The 21,406-nt window shown below is 40.7% G+C and overlaps 1 protein-coding gene across 1 annotated transcript; it reads left to right on the forward strand.

The window, feature by feature from the left end:
• Window positions 1-3,616: 3,616 nt before the first annotated feature.
• On the forward strand, window positions 3,617-12,614 carry LOC146627729 (ubiquitin-conjugating enzyme E2 H-like). Its single transcript, XM_085357327.1, has 7 exons — window positions 3,617-3,874; window positions 7,270-7,346; window positions 7,446-7,520; window positions 7,627-7,666; window positions 7,855-7,907; window positions 9,765-9,893; window positions 10,124-12,614. Exons 1-7 carry the CDS (start codon window positions 3,822-3,824, stop codon window positions 10,246-10,248), a joined length of 552 nt encoding a protein of 183 aa, XP_085213453.1. The 5' UTR covers window positions 3,617-3,821; the 3' UTR covers window positions 10,249-12,614.
• Window positions 12,615-21,406: the final 8,792 nt, after the last annotated feature.

Genomic DNA, 21,406 nt, shown 5'->3' on the forward strand with positions numbered 1-21,406 from the left:
ATCAAACAGGAGATGAGTCGGCAGCTTTTTGTTGCTTGCTGTGATCTACTTATTGACTTACAGAGGTCAGGACGTGAGATCAACCAGCTTGAAAACTGATTAGACTTACTGGAAGATGCACCACATTGATGACATTTCTATGTTCCTCCATGTAAAGATTAAAGATAACTGAACTATCCAACTGGATGATGTTGTCAGAGTGTCTGCTAGTCTTCTGAATAAGTCAGGCTAGACAAAGTGCTGCTTTATTGTGTTACACATGAATATGTCATATGTATCAATCATAGATGAAGTTTAATAAGCTTCTATCAGAGCATGATTTCAATGGCTTACTTCTCTGTTTCACATGATATACAACAGACTTCAATGATCTGTAGTTCTGTATGCAGATGCTAAGAAATATAAAAATATAGTAACAATGAAAGTATAGTCTAACTTAGATGAAAGATTTATCAGCACATCAGAAAACATGACGTCTGCGTGTCTTTATCAGACCCTTGCATCGTTGTGGAAGAATTTTCGCCCACTCTTCTTTACAGCTTCTTTCATTTGTGCACAGCTCCCTGAAGCTCCTGCCAAAGCCTGCCTTTTCTTTTTCAGTCATTCTGTTGCAGATTTGCTGCTGCTGTGGTATCCAGAGGAGTTCGTGGTCAGCTCAACGACAGCAACCTCTGGTTTTCTTGCTGGAAAACAAGCCTAAATAAAGTTTTGTTAAACAAATAATGTGTCATATCCTGGAGATCCTAGAGAGGGATAAAATTATCTTTCAGTTTAACCTTTGGTAGGGTAGCTGAAATAAGTCAAAACATATAAACCAAAACCAAAAGTCCACTACAGAGGAAATAAATGATTTTAGGAGGATGTGCTGTTGTTCAGTTGAGGTTGCATTTAAATAACCTTATAACCTGGTATGGAGGAGATTACTTTTTAAAAAATATATTAAACCTTAGCAACCTTTCTCACATCACTATATTAAAGCACAGCTGGCACAACACATTTGTGGTGAGGTGTTACCAATAATGGAAACAATGAGTTAATACAAAACCAGAATGAATCAGTGATCAACTTGATATTCAAAGGCATCTATGGATAGATTTCTGAGTGCAGATGTCGCTGTGCAAATACGTCTCACTGGTGCATAAAGACACATTTTTATCTCTTTTATGTCTGCGCTAGATGTCTGCACCTTTTTAAACCTCACACTCGCTGTAAACACAGATGGTCAAATTTGACCATCTGTGTTTACAGCGAGTGTGCTGGCCTTCGCACAAAATGTCGTACATGCCAATCTTTAAAACAAGAAATTATGGACAAGCTGATCTTTGTTTAGCACTGCTTGAAAGGTTTCATGTGCAATGAACGTTCGTGAGAGTGCAACAGAATAAAGTCAGATTCTGAAACAAAAACAAATGGTGCTGCCATATTTTGTGAGGTGAAATATGGCAAAAGTAGTTGTGGGTGCTTATGAGTCTAGTAAGAGACTGAATAAATCTAAAGATGGGCTGAATTTGCAGACAGTCAACTGTGCAAGTTTAGTCCAAGAGCAGACAGTTTAATGCAAGAAAAGTGCCACCTAAACCTAATAACTGTTTGTACCATCCTTGGCAGAGAGGAGTTTTTGTGATAACTGCCAATGGGTCTTTCACATGATCGTGGAGGGATTTTGTCCCAATCTTCTTTGCCTAATTGTTTTAATCCGGGTACATTAGGTTTTTCAGCATAAACATCCTGTTTAAGGTCATGCTAAGGCATCTCAATCAGACTTAAAACCAGACTTTGCTGAAACTACTCCAAAACCTTTTTGTTTGTTTGTTTGTTTTTGTGTTTTTGCAGCCATTCAGAGGTGCAGTTGGTGGTGTGTTTCTGGTGGTTGTCCTGCTACATAACCCAAATGTCCTTGACCTTCAGGGCATAAACTTTTCTGGTGGAGAGCAGAAATCATGATTCCAACAGCTAGTCATCCCGAAGCAGCAAAGCAGCCCCGGAACATCACATTACCACCAACATTTTTGACTAATGATGTGATGACCTTTTTATGAAATGCTGTGTTAGTTTTACACCAAATATAACGGGACTTAAACCCTCCAAAAAGTTCAACTTTTGTCACAGTCCGCAGATTATTTTCCCAAAAGTCTTGGGGATATTTTCAGGATGTGTGATGAGCCTTTGTGTTCTTTTTTTGGTCAGCAGTGGTTTTTGCCTCTGTGCTCTCTCATGCATGCCCAGTCTCTTTCTTATTGTTGAATCATGGACATTTATCTTTACCAACCTTAGATGTTGTTCTGGGTTATCTTTTTGATCTGTTGGATGAGTCGTCGATGGCTCCTGGAGTAATTTTGGTAAGCCAGTCACTCCATACGTGGATAATGACTCTTTCTGTGGTTCACTGGAGTCCCAAAGCCTTAGAAATGTGTTTGTAACTCTTTCCAGACTCATAGATAGTCAATTTGTTTTTCAAATTTTTCTTTAGATCATGTGAAGTCAGAAAGTAAAATCAGCTTTTCTGAATAAAAGTTTTAATCACAGTTAAGCCATGATTGAACAGAGGGAGAGCAATTTTTTTTTCAGAAGCCAGGTAGGTTTGATCACTTTTCCCCCCTTAATAAATAAAATCATCATTTGAAAAACTAAATTTTGTATTTATGGGGGTTATCTGTGTCTGATGTTAGATTTTGTTTGATGAAATACAACAAAAAATACAATACAACAATGCAACAAAAAAAACTAAGAAATCTAGAATGGAGAAAATACTTTTTCATAGCTTTTAGGACAACCGTCAAGCCTAAAACAAGTCTACCTCTTGCCTTACTTCACTTCCCTGGAAACGCTGGATGGATTTTAGTGAAGAGAATGCTGGAAAAGGGTAAAAACCTGAGCAAAGGAAGAACAATACTAACACAAGCACGGCTCTGAGGAAGACTGCATTACAAATCGGATTTGGCTTCTTTACCTGTTATATTGTAAGTCTTTTTCTTATTAATAAATCATTAGTGTTTCGTGTTCTTGAGCCTCTTTTGTAGTTTGTGTATTTGTCTTCTTGTTAGAAGTCTGCAATCCATTTAACTGTACATATCAATAAAGGAATATTGATTTCAAAACAAATAGAAAATCCATTAAACACCAAGGTGCATTACAGGACGGCTGTGTTGGATTGCGTCAGTCATTAGCTGACTTCTTACTAACTGTTTAAAACCTGCTGGATGTCATAGCAATGTGTGTGCAATAAGCACCTTGAATTAACCTATATCTACTCCTTTAAATGATTCATTCAGCGCTTCAAGAAACAAACAACTTCGGCCTAATGTACTTATTGCAGCCCCTCAATAATGAGATTTTAACATAGATCTACACACGATAGAACAGCACGCACTTTCTTTTTGAGTTTTATGCGAGCAGACTCGTTAAAATGACCCAGAAGTTAATGTCTCTCCTTAAACCTTATCTCCTCCTGATCTCCTGTCTTTGCAGAAATGCTCCACCGCAGTAAGTTAAAGTGGTTGAGAGGCGGAATGCTGACAGTATGGCCCTGTCCTTCGGCTGTATTTCTATAGCTCAGCCCCTCCTCTGCTCGCTCTAGTCGCTGGAGGTTGATGTCACTGGCAGAGAGTCTTCAGGACAGGACACAAGCTGGTCAGGCAAGGAGCCGCTGATAGAGGGAGAGGAAAAAAGTGGGCGATGTTGCAGCTGGGATATCGTGTATGGACATTGTGGAAAGGCTGCTGATAGAGACCGGGGAGCTTCTCTTGGTATTTTCAAGCTGAGAGGTTGAGGTAGCTGAGTAGCCGCAGTATTTTTAGCTCACTTCTGAAAGGAATACAAAAATGTCGTCTCCAAGTCCGGGAAAGAGGCGAATGGATACCGACGTGGTGAAACTGTATCCTTTACAGTATATAAACACAAGCTGGTGGTTTTTTTTTCTTTTATCTTAATGATCAGCTGTTAGCTTTGTGGTAGTGCTTAATTACATAATTTGCTCTCGATGGGTGCTCTGTAAGTGTGTATGTGTATGTGTGTGTGTGTGTGTATATATATAATATATATGAGGTGGCTGGCAGCTGTGTGAGATTGAGAGATTCTGAAAAAAAGTATGAAGACTTTAACGTTAACAGACAGCTCTGTGTCTCCACCGAGTCTGGACGTTAGCTCGGTTAGCAGAATGGCGAACAGGACGCTTATTTAACGTTTTTTGAGTGAACTCCACCGCCTGTTGTGAAGCGTTAGCTCGCTGCTACGTTAGCATTATCGTCCTGTTTGTATCGATAGAGAATTAGCAGCGGAAACTGTCGCAATACAACGCTGGCTGCTAACTCTTGTGTTAGCTTTGGACACTGTTAGCGTTAGCCTGATAGCGTCTATAGTTAGCCCACTGGCTTCTAAAATGTGATTCCCACAGGACTGACAGCACACTGGGAAGTCATGGCGAAGGGTTTTGTACGTTTTGGAAACAAATATATGGAAGGACACGTTCCTTTATTTGTGATTTGGTAGCGTTGACGCCGAGGAAGCTAGCTGTGTAGCATGCTATCACCAAAGAAAGAACAATTAAGGTCGATGTGGAGACGATCTTTGAAAAATGCAGAGCCGACAGCTAACGACCTTTCGCTCTTTAACATCAGAGAACATAAAACAATACTTTAATAATTTTTGCTTATTTATTTATTATTTATTTATTTAATTTGTTGTCCAAATGAAAACAATCCTTCTAACTGAAGACAAACAAATCACAAATGGTACACACAGTAGTCACGGATGGCGTATTTGGCACAGATTCTCCAGCAGGATGTGAAGCAAAACTAGTTTAATTTCAGTCTGAATGAGGGGGGAAAAAAAGGAATACAAACCAAAGTGATCGTGATCTTTATTTTTACATAATTACTCCCCCTCTCCCCCCTCCGCAGTTTTCATTTATCGACTTATACCTGCGTTTCTTATATTCGTATAAATGCTTGTGTGGTTTAGTAATTGTTTGCAGTGACCTGCTGAAGTTTCTGCTTGAAAGGTTTTTCTGACAGCGTGAGGCTCAATTGTTTTGTTTTTGTCCTGCAGCTACATGCTGCGCTCTCATTGGCCACCTTGTTACCATCCGGAACATGGTAGAGGGCGGGGCTTCTTTCACACAGCTGATCGAGGATCAACAAGCATGCTCTGTGTGTGTTGGGGGGGCAAAGGGGGGTGGGGGCTGGGAGCAGGGACAGGGCTGCACTCACTCACACTCATCTATCACCTCCACAGACACACACCTCGGGAAGTACATGACTCAGTATTGAACAGCGTTCATTAAAAAACCAAACAAACCGAAAACATCTACTTTTCCATTTAAAGAAATGAGGTCGCCATAAAGTTGAAATTTAACAAGTTTTTTTGTTTTTTTTGTTTTATGGGTCAACAATGCCTTTTGAGGGATGACCTGTGCATGTAAGCTCAACTGATCCACAGATAGTTAAGGCAATAAGTCTTTGTTACTTTATTTAGCAGAAGTGTGTATTACATGTGGTTTTTGTCTAATGGATAAACAAAACCATTTTATATGCTTCATTTTTTCCTTGTGGTCCAAAAAGTTTTCAACGTACATATTTAGAGGATCTAATAAGTTCTTATTAATGTCAATGCCTTGATTAATTTTAATTAAGTCAGCACTTCCTTTCGTTCCTTGAAGCTTTGCCACATTCATACTATCGTTATTTTAATATTTTCCTGATAACAGTGAAGTTTTTTTTAACTTAGCAGGAGCCACATATAAGGTGTACAGTGGGTTTAATGTTTCATAACACCAATGTAACCTGGTATTAGGAAGTAAGAATGAGGTATTTTGTATGTGGATTGCAGCCTGGTAAATTTTAACCACAGACACTGAATTGTGCCAAAGAGTCACATCTATAAAAAGAGGCGGCGGGGGCGGGGGGGGGGGGGGGGGGGTTGGTACAAAATAAGATTCCTGTGTTTTATTAGCTGAGTGAGATGAGAAATTCAGTATTGGATAATAGGAGTCACTGAGGAAAAACATGTTGGGACCCATCAGGTGTTGCTGCTGTGGATCTCGTTTCACCAGTTCCCAAACAGAGAGCGCCGCAGCAGCAGCGTGTAACAGTAGATGCCTTTCATAGTTTCACGCTGTGTCTTTAAATCGAATATGTAAGACTGAATCACTGTGACAGATTATATCATTCGAAATGTACTTCCACATGTGCTGTAGGTGAGGCGATTCTGTATGGCTGGTGTCAGGTTTAATTGTGCCAGTGAAGATGGGAAAGATGTGCTTGGTGTGATGAAGAAAACAATTAAAAGAATAAATAAATCCTTCATATCTTTGTGTCAAAAGGAGCTGATAAGGTGCTCTGCAAGCTTCTGTCCAAATATAGGAATTGCCTTGTGTAATAAATCTTGGTGAGGTTTCTATGGATAACCCTGTAGGGGCTAAAAAAGCACAAGAGTTGCTCTGCTTTGCTGCACAAGCGTACATCTACAACAGGTTTTATTTATAGGAGCTGTTCCCTCGGATCACATTTAGAGCTTCCCTGTCTTGGTCAGTGGTTGTTTTTTTTTTCCGTTTTTTTTTTCTAAACCACCGTCTGCTCTGCTGGATGTTTAGTCTCTTTGCTTCTGGCTATTATGCATTCAGGCCGTGTAGCTCTATTTGTGCTTGAGAAATGTAACTAAATTAGCATGTGAACATTGCCTTGTTCAGATTGTTGGAATGGTGAGGACAGGAGGATTTACGATGAGGTGATGAAACAGGGCGCAACTGTTACTTTTGTGGTTTCTTCCTTTCTGTTTTTCCGTCATTGTGTCACATTCACACAGTCACTGAGATTAAACCCACTCCACCTTTCTGCACCGCTGTCAAGACAGCTGACTCACTCTCGCTCTCACCACATGCTGTGATTATTAACTAAGCAGAACGTGTCACAGGTTCGTGTTTGTGCCTTTCTCTGCGCTGAAAGGATGTGTGCAGTAGAAAACTTTCTGCCCTTGCTAGTATCTTTCCATCCTGTCTCACCGTGAGCCTGTTTTCACTTTAGAAGCAGGCTGCTTGTCTGACAGAGGCCGCTGCATTATTGATCTCATTATTACGGCTAATGTTATTGAACCCACGCGTGACCTCTGCCCAGACAAATTCACATGGAAAGAGGCAGACACAGCAGCCCAGCTGGGAAAAATAAACAGAAAACAACCATATGTGATCATGTGTGACTTTTCCAGCTTGTTCGCTGTTGTTTTTTGTTTGTTTGTTTGTTTTTGTTTGTAGCATTTTCCTTAACCCGGCGTCAGCATCGAGAGCAAGCACGAGGTTACCATCCTTAGTGGACTCAATGAGTTTGTGGTCAAGTTTCACGGACCACCTGGAAGTAAGACCCAGCGTTAACCAGCTTTTTGTCATTTCACTTATATTAAACATATATTAAAAGCTTCATGTGACATGTGGATAATTAATGTTTTTATTTTAGCGCCGTATGAAGGAGGCGTGTGGAAGGTCCGGGTGGACCTGCCTGATAAGTACCCCTTCAAATCACCTTCAATAGGTATAAAACATTTGAACTCACCTTACACTGTAAAAAAAAAAAAAAAACAGTAGACAACTTAAAAACGTGGGGAAAAAATCTGCATTTTTTTTTTTTTTTCTTTCAGGATTTATGAACAAAATCTTTCATCCCAACATTGATGAAGCGTAAGTAGGACAGATTCAAACATCAATGATCATTTATCCGGTGAATATGGGGAAGATTAAATGCACGGCCTGACGGTTATGTGATAGGAAATTGTTTCAGCACACAAACACTCCTACAGAGAATCATTGGTTCTATCTAACGATTTGTGTGTAGTTTATTCACTGTTTTGTCTTTTTTTTATTTTTAGGTCAGGAACTGTATGTTTAGATGTCATTAACCAGACGTGGACAGCTCTCTATGGTAGGTACACACATACTCTGACTGGTGCCAATAAAAACAATGACCGAGCGGCCTGTGCTGCACCTCTGCAGCGCGGTTTCAGGCAGAGCGTCTCGGTTTAATCTGCTTACACTTCAGTGATAACCGCTGCTGGTATTGAGGTCATGCATTGAGCACCGGTAGATGGGTCAGGTCTCGAGACTAAGAGGTCTTTACACACACTCAGCTGGAGTGGAGTTGTCTTTTATGTGAGAGTGTAAATAAACTCAAAGTTTAGGTCAACTGTTTCATTCATGGACACAAGGTACATTTCTGTTTTTCAGTCTGCTTGTGATCCACAGCTGTGTTTGTTTTCTAGAAGTGCTGTATGTGTGAAAACACCTCTATATGCGTTTGAGTGTTTTCCGTGGGTGCTGTAACACCACTGTGACGACAACTCCACATAGATAATAATCTTAAGCTGTAACTGACTCAACATCTACACAAATGGAAGGTTACAGTCAGTAGCCCCAGTTGAAGCATTATCATTGTAGCATTACAGTGACGTCTTTGTGCCTCCTTAATACTGATTATACTGGCTTTCAGCATGTATATTTAATGGATGTTCTCACTGAGAACAGTGCTTGCTTAATTATGTATCTGAGTGTAGTTTTAGCCTGACGGCGTGAAAGAGGCTATCACAATGACATAATAAGATATTAAATTAGCCAATAATTGGTGTTACATCTTCAGTCTGTCCTAAAGTTTCCTTGGCTGCTCTAAAAATACTTCCTGATGATGATGATAGAGTTGTAATATAGGGTGCTGTGATGTGACCTTTTGACCTTTTTTCTTTAAATTGCACAAGCTGGTGACAGTAGCTCCTGTTCTGCTCTGAATCCTTGGAGTAAAAAGCCTGAGGTTCTCCACCTGTGGCAGGTTCTGGTTGGAGAACTCACAGCACTTCTACAGAGCAGAACAGAGGCTGCCGTCACTGCCTGCAGTTGGAGTTTGTCCGATCAAGTGGAAACGGAGAAAGAGCTGGTTTACATTCAGTGCTGTAACAACAACCTGACCAGTCTGCCTGCAGGGAAATGTTACACGGGAAGCTCCAGAACTACCTGGTTAACAGCAACTGAACTTTCAAAATAAGAGCCAGTGTATTGTCCAGTAGTGGCCACTTTGGACAAATGAAAAAATAAATTGCAAAATATTCTAGGTAAAGACTTTTTTGTAGGAAACACTGTAATTTAATATCCATATAACTTATATGTGGTTGGTTTAGTAGATTAGTAAATGAGAAAAACGCCTCACCCTGTGCAGTGCTGTATGTACAGTGAGCTGAATGCTGCTATAAAGGTCATTAAAGGCTGAGCAGTTCCTTCGTCATCATCCACTCACACTTTGAAGTGAAGGTTGCTTATAACCAGAGAGGAAACAAAACAGCTCTGTGAAGTGAACTTTTCTTTGCAAGGGAGACCCCTAGTGGGCGTTTTTATAGGTGCACACATAATGGACGGACTGCTTCAAATAAAGTCTGCTTTAGATTTCCTGTGATTCTTTGTAGCACGTACAGCCCAACTTATGTAAGTAGCTGATGTAATTATCAGCATTTAAGACTCTACATGTGCTAATTACCTTGTAGTAATTTCCTCTTGTTTTATACTTGGTCCAAAGCATTTTTTATGTTATCTTTTGCTCCTGGGAGTCAGTGGTCTTGAACAGGCCAATCAGAATAGTTGCACTGCACTGATGTGACGTGTAGTTGCATTTCCAGGGAGGTTAAACACAGAAGCATAGACGAGCACTAGTGAGGAGTGCTCGTGCATGTTGTTGGCGTTTCTCTGCAGCTTTGTTATTTTCTGGACTGACTGTAATTTTTCACCTCACATCCACCAGACCTCACCAACATCTTTGAGTCGTTCCTCCCTCAGCTGCTCGCCTACCCCAACCCCATCGATCCTCTGAATGGGGATGCAGCCGCCATGTACCTGCACCGGCCAGAGGATTATAAACACAAAATCAAAGGTAGTTTGCGCACACATGATTGAAAACACAAATGTTCATACAGCGCTGTAACATCAAACTACGAATTTTATACCCAAAATGTCAGATTTGTACGTCAACCTGCACCAGATTTTCCAAAATTTTGTATTTAAAATCATATTTTATCAATGCTTAGCTTGAAAATGTGCACGGAATGGGTTTGTGCCACGTTTGTCATCATCAAGTCTGCTCGACTTGTGCGTCTCTTTCAGAGTACATCCAGAAGTACGCCACGGAGGAGGCGCTAAAGGAGCAGGAGGAAGGAGGAGGCGACTCATCTTCTGAGAGCTCCATGTCAGACTTTTCGGAGGACGAGGCTCAGGATATGGAGTTGTAGTGAAGGTGGAGCCGCCTTCACCTCACAGCAGACTGTCATTTCCTAAAAAGAGCAGAAACTCAGTACTATATTCATATTTAAACAAGACAATTTTTTTACAGCAACACAAGGATTTTTATTGCTACACGAGGATTTGCAGTATGATATTGCAGAATATTCACTCTTACTTAGGAAGTCATTGCCACCTGCCCTTCCTTCCTCCTTCATCTTCCTCCTCCTGTTCTTCTTCTCCTCCTCCTCCTCCTCCTTCGTCCCAAGCCCCAGTTTAGACCGGGTTGATCTTTTGTGGCTCGAGCCGACGTTTATACATTGCTCCGACCGCCGAAACTGAGCTGTGAGGCCGGCAGAGGAGGAGAGCCATCAGCACAAAACTAGACTGTGTACCACAGGCCTCACCTCGCCACCTTTCGTTCTAAAACGCTCAAGTTTTTCTTTTCTTTTTTTTTCTTTTCATGAGGCATTTTTTCCACGCTGACAGAAGACTGCCAGGAGGACATCCATGATTCAGAGCAGTCTCTGCTTCTAAGGAGAGAGGAATCCTGTTTTTGTTTTTTGTTTTTTCCTTTTTTTCCCCCTAAGTTACCTGTGCCCCATCTTCATCTTTTTGACACTGCCACGATGAGGAGTTGCCATTAAAAGCATCACTTTGAAGGAGCAGAAGGCCACAAGCGTGCGGTCATGTGTACAGACCCGTGCCCTCTGTGCAACCTGCAGGCACGTCACACACTTAACAAGCAAGCGGCACATCAACCATGAGCCACACAAAACACCACAGCATGTGCGTGTGTCTAGATGTGTGTATGCGTGTGTGTGCATGCATGAATGTAATCCATTGATAATCTGTGTTGTTTTGGCGCCCCGGCTCCCCCTCCGATGCTCAGGAGAAACCAGAAGAGGAGGTTCAATAATCCCGACACTTCTTTTGTTCAGCACCCGTCTCCTTCTCCTCTTCCTCCTCCTCTTCCTCTCCGTTTTAGGAAAGCGTTTGTCATTCTCTGAGTATCTTTGTATATTGTGGCATGACACAGTTAAAGTTTGTGTAGGGCTTTGTGGAGCTGTATCGCTATAGACACGAAGGGGACGCCTCTGTGAGTCACGCGTTATCCGGGTTTTCTCGGTGAATCGTCGGACTTCTTAACTTTGCCTATTGCTTGTGTTGAACTATAATAGGTGTTTGACTTGCGTAGGGATAGTTAGTTTTTCGCGGTTGGTGAATCCTATCATAATGTATGGTTTAATACTTACACACTAGTTTAAAAAGACTTCTTGTCCTGATGAAGACGGGGAGAATTGCAAGTCTTTAGAGGCGTGTTGCAGCCCTGCTCCTCTGCACCCCCCCCCCTCCTTTTTTTTTTCCCTCTTACATAAACATCTCAATCAAAAGCGATTTCTGCTGCCAGACAGAAGCGCTCTGTTTCCAATTCACTTTTTTATGCTCTTGGTGGCCTGTTTTTCCGAAAAATGGTGGGACCAAAATCTAATGAATCTTACAGGCTGTAGTGTCATGCCCCCCCCAGCTTAAACTGGGTTATGGATAAAGAGTGAAGCTGAGTAGATAAAAGTTCCTCAAATGGTCAAACTCTCAAGTGGTGAATCTCAGATTAGTTTAAACTTCAATTTGGACACAACACTCTTCAGAATCTTCTTCTTCTTCTTGAGAGGACACTTTCAGCGTTTTTCCTGCTTTATGAAAAGCTTTATGTGCCTGCTAGCATTCGTGTGGCGGAGGTGTTACCAGAGCTGTGATGGCACCCTGATCTGAAGTCTGACACTTGTTTGCAACCTGTGCTCATTGCATTACAGATCAGTTTGCTGTTTTGTTTTTTCCCTGTGAAAGAAAACATAATTAGAGTCATATCACCATCAAAAGGAGCCATTTCTCGTTTTTTGAGTCAAAAATTCAATGAATTTAAAAACAAAAAGAAAGAAAGAAAAAAGATCCGTTTCTCTTTCGTGGTGTCTTGCAAGAGGGTGATACCTTAATTAAGGTGGTAAAAACTGCATGTCAGACTTCTTCTTGATATGGTGATTTTAAAAAGAAAGGTGAGAATTGCTCTAATTCGGCTCGATAACCAAATATATGAGGGTGTTGGTCTTAAGATGACATGATGTCACAGTTGGTTTTCATTTGCAACAGAAAACAAACCACTTGTTGTTTGTCAGCCTCTGGATTCCTTGTTGTGTTATGTATTTTACTGGAACGCATATATTTGATGCCTAAATTTGTTTGAATGTGTATTTTTATTTTTTGTTTTTTGTTTTTTTTGTTTGGTTTTTAAAATACTTTTTTTTTTAGTTTCCTATGCCCTGTTTCCATGATACAGTTCAAGATATCCCAAAATTTTAAAAGGCAAAAAATGAATATATGTGCTTCCCTTGTAACTTGAAAGAAATAAACAAAAAAATTATTGTTTAGTGTGATTTATTTAAAAAAAAAAAACTTTTTTTTTTTTTTTTTTTTAAATGCTTCTGTGGATGGTAGTTTTAACGTCTGGATGCATGTAGCGTTTTCAGTGGGAGAAATGTTTCGTCACTCATCCAAGTGACTTCTTCAGTCTCAGCTGACTGCAGGTGACCTCCCAGCCCATTGTTCCTTCAGTGGGCTGGTTTCAGTCATTATGCAAATGTGGCGTTTATAAGATTGGGGAAACCTGCAGTAAGCTGAGACCGAAGAAGTCACTTGGATGAATGACGAAACGTTTCTCCCACTGAAAACGCTGCGTCCAGATGAACAGAATCAACCTTTGGAGATGGTAGTTCTATTTTGATTTCTTGAGTATTTGGGGAGCGATCATGGAAGTGAAGTGAGTGTGTTATGTCATCTTAACCTCATAAAGTTCAATATTTCTGTGTTGACAAACAAAACGTTTGTCAACACCTTTTATGAGCATTCAAATACAAACAAAACATGAGCCTCAAACTATGAAACTCAGTGCAACAAATGAGAGTACAGTTGTGACCGCTGTGTGTGGAAAAACTTGCTGAGACTTTATCCGGACTGTTAAAGGAACAGGGAAGATCAAGTCAACAATGAAACAGTGTTTCAAAAGTGGAAACAAGCACCAGAATTTGTGTGTTTGTTCCTGTGGCACACTTTTTTTGGAAATGATCCAACTTGGCAAACACTTAAAGTTTAGGGAAAAAGTATTTTACTGCAGCATCTCTGAGTTAAAAAAAAATCTGTGTTTTTGACTATATTAAAGTGAAACTAGTAGCTGGACTGGTGCTTACACTACCCGTCAAATGTTTGGACACACCTTCTCATTTAATGTTTTTTCTTTATTTTCATGACTGTTTACATTGTAGTTTCTCACCAAAGGCATCAAAACTATGAATGAACACACATGGGGATTATGTAGTAAACAAAAGTGTTGAATAACTCAAAACCTGTTTTATATTTTAGATTCTTCCAAATAACCAGCCTTTGCTTTGAATATGGCTTTACACACTCTTGGAACTCACGTGATGAGCTTCATGAAGGAGTCACCTGAAATGGTTTTTCTTGGCTCCTCTTTTCCACACTGTAAAATAACTCTTACACTTACGCTTATCTCAGTTTAATTAACTTAGATTTATTAGTTAATTCAAATGCTTTTACAGTTTTTAACTTTGAGAATCAGTTTCAGGTTAATTAGAACAATCTGTTGATTAAACTCTTAACTTAGTTTAGTTGATTAAGGTCTGTTAATTACCCAAACGTCTAGTGTGAACTTGTAAATCAGTTTTATTTGATCTATAAAGGTTACTGGACCAAGATGTTTTTTTTGTGTATGAACTTAAGATCTTTAAGCCTTCAACATCAACTTCAGCAAACCTGTTAGGTTTACCGCAAATCTTACATTTAAATTTGTGTTTAAATTGATTTTTAGTTATTCATACATTATAAAAAATGAATAAATAAAACAGATTCAAGTTTATCTCATTATTTCACGCATCAAGTTTGTTACAAGGACTCAACAATTATTTCATTTATTGCTCCATCTTACTCATGTTAGAAACAGATATCAGAAAAATCATTAATGTTCCTTTTTGGGTTCACAATCCATCCATTTATTTACTCATTAGGTAATGGCTTTGTGCATGTTTAATTAAATTCTGACCAATACTCCGGGAGGAATAACGATTCTTGTGAACTGTGGACAGCTGGACAACAGAACCTTTACCATGGCATGAGCTAAAAAACTGCTGCATTAAAGTTCACAGCATAAACACTGTACTGCAGATCAGTGTGTGAATATAAACCATAAAACACCTCAAACTCTGGTATGTGACTTCATTTACAACCTCAATAAATTCCAGAGAACCAATTGCTTTGAAAATGAGTGCATGCTTCTGAAGCATAGCTTTCAGTGTGCTCATATGCAAACAAAACCCTATGAACTTGCATGAGATGAGCACTTGCAGAGTCCACCATTATACTGTTTTTCACAGAAGTACGTTTCTTAAACCATGAACAAATACGTAAAGGCATTTGCTGTGGAAAGGCAAACAGTAAAATTGGAATTTAAGAATTACAACAATCAGTGTTGATAAGAATCTTCTGAATGACTTCAAATGTGTACCTAAGCTCCTCTGGATAGTCTATGTTGAGGGCAAAAATAAGATCCATCAGCATGGCAACGGCACACGGGACATCACTCAGATCACACAGGATTACTGCATCCTCGAGACAACCAACACATCAATGATGCCTTCTTCTTTTACCATCACAGTGCAGAATTCCATCCCCTTGATTCAATGTGTCTTCATTGTCTGTGGGCTGTAGAAGATTTCGAGGACAGAAAAACTAAGCCTTTAGCACTTACCATCCTTGTGCTTAAATGGTTGCATCTTTAGGTGAGCCTAAAGGGAAAAAAGTCTGGGGTTTCATCTGAGATTAAAGTGTAAACCTTTAACAAATCTTTCTTGCATGTTAATTCAAATTATTCTGGTTGATTTAAAATGTCTCTTGACATTATTTTATTTTTTATTAGCCCTCAGCTGTAAAAGGCTGACTAACATAAATTGTTTGTTTTAGCTTTGGAATGTACTGACCAAAAGTCAATAAGTGGGCTAAAGCAGTGATGTTAAGTTTAAGAGCCCAATTTTCATGCCCATTGCCCCCAACAGTTTCACATACAAGTATTTGAAAATGAAATTTTCCGTGTACAGTTAGTTTTGTCAGAAAATTTATAGGGGAAGCATTTTATTAAGTAAAGTATGTAAATGTAAAGTATTTCTTTCTAATAACATTTTTCAAACACAATCAGAGCTCCAAAGGTACAATACTTTCTAAAACATCGTGTCAAAAGTACCTTATACAGGAAGTGCAGAATTATTAGGCAAATGAGTATTTTGTCCACATCATCCTCTTCATGCATGTTGTCTTACTCCAAGCTGTATAGGCTCGAAAGCCTACTACCAATTAAGCATATTAGGTGATGTGCATCTCTGTAATGAGAAGGGGTGTGGTCTAATGACATCAACACCCTATATCAGGTGTGCATAATTATTAGGCAACGTCCTTTCCTTTGGCAAAATGGGTCAAAAGAAGGACTTGACAGGCTCAGAAAAGTCAAAAATAGTGAGATATCTTGCAGAGGGATGCAGCAGTCTCAAAATTGCAAAGCTTCTGAAGCGTGATCATCGAACAATCAAGCGTTTCATTCAAAATAGTCAACAGGGTCGCAAGAAGCGTGTGGAAAAACCAAGGCGCAAAATAACTGCCCATGAACTGAGAAAAGTCAAGCGTGCAGCTTCCAAGATGCCACTTGCCACCAGTTTGGCCATATTTCAGAGCTGCAACATCACTGGAGTGCCCAAAAGCACAAGGTGTGCAATACTCAGAGACATGGCCAAGGTAAGAAAGGCTGAAAGACGACCACCACTGAACAAGACACACAAGCTGAAACGTCAAGACTGGGCCAAGAAATATCTCAAGACTGGTTTTTCTAAGGTTTTATGGACTGATGAAATGAGAGTGAGTCTTGATGGGCCAGATGGATGGGCCCGTGGCTGGATTGGTAAAGGGCAGAGAGCTCCAGTCCGACTCAGACGCCAGCAAGGTGGAGGTGGAGTACTGGCTTGGGCTGGTATCATCAAAGATGAGCTTGTGGGGCCTTTTCGGGTTGAGGATGGAGTCAAGCTCAACTCCCAGTCCTACTGCCAGTTTCTGGAAGACACCTTCTTCAAGCAGTGGTACAGGAAGAAGTCTGCATCCTTCAAGAAAAACATGATTTTCATGGAGGACAATGCTCCATCACACGCGTCCAAGTACTCCACAGCGTGGCTGGCAAGAAAGGGTATAAAAGAAGAAAAACTAATGACATGGCCACCTTGTTCACCTGATCTGAACCCCATTGAGAACCTGTGGTCCATCATCAAATGTGAGATTTACAAGGAGGGAAAACAGTACACCTCTCTGAACAGTGTCTGGGAGGCTGTGGTTGCTGCTGCACGCAATGTTGATGGTGAACAGATCAAAACACTGACAGAATCCATGGATGGCAGGCTTTTGAGTGTCCTTGCAAAGATAGGTGGCTATATTGGTCGCTGATTTGTTTTTGTTTTGTTTTTGAATGTCAGAAATGTATATTTGTGAATGTGGAGATGTTATATTGGTGTCACTGGTAAAAATAAATAATTGAAATGGGTATATATTTGTTTTTTGTTAAGTTGCCTAATAATTATGCACAGTAATAGTCACCTGCACACACAGATATCCCCCTAAAATAGCTAAAACTAAAAACTACTTCCACAAACATTCAGCTTGGATATTAATGAGTTTTTTGGGTTCATTGAGAACATGGTTGTTCAAATTCAAATTCAAATTTTATTTGTCACACACACACAACCATACACAGTATGACATGGGGGTGAAATGCTTGTAGCTGTACAATGCCCGACCATTAAATGACAGAAGAAAAGTTTTACAATATTTACAATTTACAGTTTACTACAAAAATTTACAAATTAACTTAGGAATTTACAGTAAAGAATGTGCAAATAGCAGAAGAGATTATAAAGATAAGGATTATAAATTATAGGATTATCCGGTTGTTCAGTCTGACGTCACTAGCCGTGTCTGGGTCTAAACTCCGCTGCAGGTCCATATATCAAACGATCACTATGGCATTACTGAGAGTTGAAAAACTGTCTAAAGTCTTTCATCTTTAATAAAATGATCAGCGTTCTGCTCTACCAGGTGTAACAATTGAGTTTAACATCCAGGCATCCATGAAAACGGAATTTATGACATTTAACGGAGTTAGAAGTTAGCAGGGAGTTAGCTCGCTAGCTTCTATCTAAATACAATATAGCATGTCCTGACTGCGGGGTTTTGGAAACAAATTAAAACGTACAGCTCTGCTATCACTTCCAGCATAAATGAAGACAGAAAACTAAACAGCAGCGACGTTTGTAGGGTTACTGAAGTTGGGCTAGCTGGTATATAATGATTTGCTACGTGACCGCTAGCGACACAGCTATGTTAGCATAATATAAACAAGCTAACTTTTTTTCCACTCGATAAAAGTTAATGTGAGTGTTCTCGGTGGTCAGGAAAAATGTAATCGCATGGCAGGATGCTGTAAAAGGACCAAACTTCAGCCAGGAGAACAACTGAGATAATCCATCCACAATACGAGGTTAGCCATTCATATACTGCTGCATGGGCTGGGCTGTAGTTACATCCTAAGGTTTTAAAAACTGAGCTTAAATAAATGATTAGCGGTAATAAAAGCCGAGGGAGGTCAACAGTGGTCGCTGACTGTTTTAGGAGCTTTTTGAGATCAAATAGAAGAAAATACATAACATTAAACATGTTAACAACACAAAAGCCATATTAAACGCAGACTACTTTAGACCCGGAAGTAGGATTCGTCGCGTCATCACTGAACAACCGGATAGGAAATGTGTGGTGGTGTGTGAGAGTCCAGTCTTATAGTGACGTGTTTGGGAGAGTCCAGCCCAACACCTGGTTCAGGCCCCGAATAGCCTGGGGGAAGAAGCTCCTCCTCATTCTCTTTGTTTTGGCCTTAAGGGAGCGGAAGCGCTTCCCAGACCTCAACAGTGAGAAGAGTCCGTTGTTGGGATGGGAGAGGTCCATCATAATCTTCCTAGCTTTGGACTTGCACCGCTTGGTGTAGATGGACAGCAGGTCAGGGAGCTCTGATTGAATGATGCGTTCGGCCGAGCGCACCACCCTTTGCAGGTCTCGTCTGTCCTGCTTGGTGCTGTTCCCAAACCAGGTGCAGATGTTTGCCGTCAGGACGCTCTCGATGGTGCAGGAGTAGAAGTTCTTGAGCACCTTCAGTGGCAGATGGAAGTCTCTAAATCTTCTGAGGAAGAAGAGATGTTGACGGGCTTTCTTAACCAGGGTGTTGATGTGACAGGACCATGACAGGTCCTGAGTGATGTGGACACCCAGGTATCGGAAACTGTCCACTCTCTCCACTGGCGTGCCACTGATGATGAGGGGTTTGTAATTTCTCGCCTGCTTTGTAGTGAAGTCCACGATCAGCTCCTTAGTCTTGCTGACGTTTAGGAGGAGGTTATTCTCCTGGCACCAGGTCTCCAGGTTCCTAATCTCCTCCAGGTAGGCCGTCTCGATGTTGTCGGAGATCAGGCCCACAACAGCAGTGTCGTCAGCAAACTGTTGTTCAATAATAAAATTATTCCTCAAAAATGCAACTTGCCTAATAATTCTGCATTCCCTGTACAATGAAAGCAAGACAACCTGCTGAATACACATTTATTTTTCACCCCGTCAGCAGTTTGCATTTTCACATTTTGTCTGAGCTTTGAAACACTGACATTATACAACTCTTTGGTTCTCAGTGAAAATGACCCACTTTGCAGGGGACAAACAGATCCGACAAAATTTATCAACATTAAATGACTCCTGAAAACCGACAAAGGAATGTGCTCCTAAATGACCAGATAACACATACAACACTGTAACCATAACACTGGTTCCCAGTTGTAGGTTTCCCAGAAGTGGGTTTACAATCTTCTGTTATTGCCTCTTGTCAATAACATCATCCTTATTTAACAATCCTTGCAGAATTTTTAGAACTGGGACATAAACAGTTCTAAATATATTCAACTGGGTCTACAACACCAAATTTGTCTCTGAAATAAGACAACCTTTTCTGTTCTGATCCTAGACATCCACTCTTTAAAATGCAGCAAAGTTATAGTGTCGTGGGTGATATCTGAAACCTGCAGCACACTGGCCGTTGAGGCCTGGAGTTGGACACAAAAATTATTTAGTCAGCCACCGATTGTGCAAGTTCCCCCACCTAAAATGATGACAGAGGTCAGTAATTTGCACCAGAGGTACACTTCAACTGTGAGAGACAGAATGTGAAAAAAAGAATCCATGAATCCACATGGTAGGATTTGTAAAGAATTTATTCGTAAATCAGGGTGGAAAATAAGTATTTGGTCAATAACAAAAATACAACTCAATACTTTGTAACATAACCTTTGTTGGCAATAACAGAGGTCAAACGTTTACTATAGGTCTTTACCAGGTTTGCACACACAGTAGCTGGTATTTTGGCCCATTCCTCCATGCAGATCTTCTCGAGAGCAGTGATGTTTTGGGGCTGTCGCCGAGCAACACGGACTTTCAACTCCCGCCACAGATTTTCTATGGGGTTGAGGTCTGGAGACTGGCTAGGCCACTCCAGGACTTTCAAATGCTTCTTACGGAGCCACTCCTTTGTTGCCCGGGCGGTGTGTTTTGGATCATTGTCATGTTGGAAGACCCAGCCTTGTTTCATCTTCAAAGTTCTCACTGATGGAAGGAGGTTTTGGCTCAAAATCTCACGATACATGGCCCCATTCATTCTGTCCTTAACACGGATCAGTCGTCCTGTCCCCTTGGCAGAAAAACAGCCCCATAGCATGATGTTTCCACCCCCATGCTTCACAGTAGGTATGGTGTTCTTGGGATGCAACTCAGTATTCTTCTTCCTACAAACACGACGAGTTGAGTTTATACCAAAAAGTTCTACTTTGGTTTCATCTGACCACATGACATTCTCCCAATCCTCTGCTGTATCATCCATGCGCTCTCTGGCAAACTTCAGACGGGCCTGGACATGCACTGGCTTCAGCAGCGGAACACGTCTGGCACTGCGGGATTTGATTCCCTGCCGTTGTAGTGTGTTACTGATGGTGACCTTTGTTACTTTGGTCCCAGCTCTCTGCAGGTCATTCACCAGGTCCCCCCGTGTGGTTCTGGGATCTTTGCTCACCGTTCTCATGATCATTTTGACCCCACGGGATGAGATCTTGCGTGGAGCCCCAGATCGAGGGAGATTATCAGTGGTCTTGTATGTCTTCCATTTTCTGATGATTGCTCCCACAGTTGATTTTTTCACACCAAGCTGCTTGCCTATTGTAGATTCACTCTTCCCAGTCTGGTGCAGGTCTACAATACTTTTCCTGGTGTCCTTCGAAAGCTCTTTGGTCTTGGCCATGGCGGAGTTTGGAGTCTGACTGTTTGAGGCTGTGGACAGGTGTCTTTTATACAGATGATGAGTTCAAACAGGTGCCATTCATACAGGTAACGAGTGGGGGACAGAAAAGCTTCTTACAGAAGACGTTACAGGTCTGTGAGAGCCAGAGATTTTCCTTGTTTGAGGTGACCAAATACTTATTTTCCACCCTAATTTACGAATAAATTCTTTACAAATCCTACCATGTGAATTCATGGATTTTTTTTCACATTCTGTCTCTCACAGTTGAAGTGTACCTCTGGTGCAAATTACTGACCTCTGTCATCATTTTAGGTGGGGGAACTTGCACAATCGGTGGCTGACTAAATACTTTTTTGCCCCACTGTACACATATTACCTGATTATTGCAACTTTGAAGAAAAACGCCCACTTGTGACTATTAAAATGCTCACAAGTTACACCAACATAACCCAAATGGAGAACATGCATCAATTATTTGGGCGAAAATGAAGGAAAATATTTATTGAAACTTTTCCACATTATTTCTGAAACATAGGAGAGCCAGACACGAGGGAAATGAGTGGGTAACAGGAGCTGGTTAGTGGCAGACCACACAGTTTATCTCATAAAAAGTCATTTAATGCTGATCTGTAGACCACATAGTCTTACTCCTCAATGCACTCTGGTAGAGGCAGTAAATAACAGAAGTG

Source organism: Diplotaxodon limnothrissa, linkage group LG7, assembly GCF_057381915.1.
Source record: "Diplotaxodon limnothrissa isolate DT_005_m linkage group LG7, D_limnothrissa_male_GT1.1, whole genome shotgun sequence".
Lineage (NCBI taxonomy): Eukaryota > Metazoa > Chordata > Actinopteri > Cichliformes > Cichlidae > Diplotaxodon > Diplotaxodon limnothrissa.

Excerpts from the sequence above, each read along its gene's own strand:
- LOC146627729 (XM_085357327.1), top strand. The coding sequence starts at position 3,822 with ATGTCGTCTCCAAGTCCGGGAAAGAGGCGAATGGATACCGACGTGGTG. Across the intron at positions 7,347-7,445 it reads GTTTCACGGACCACCTGGAA|CGCCGTATGAAGGAGGCGTG; the intron begins GTAAGACCCAGC and ends TTTTTATTTTAG. Across the intron at positions 7,521-7,626 it reads CTTCAAATCACCTTCAATAG|GATTTATGAACAAAATCTTT; the intron begins GTATAAAACATT and ends TTTTTCTTTCAG.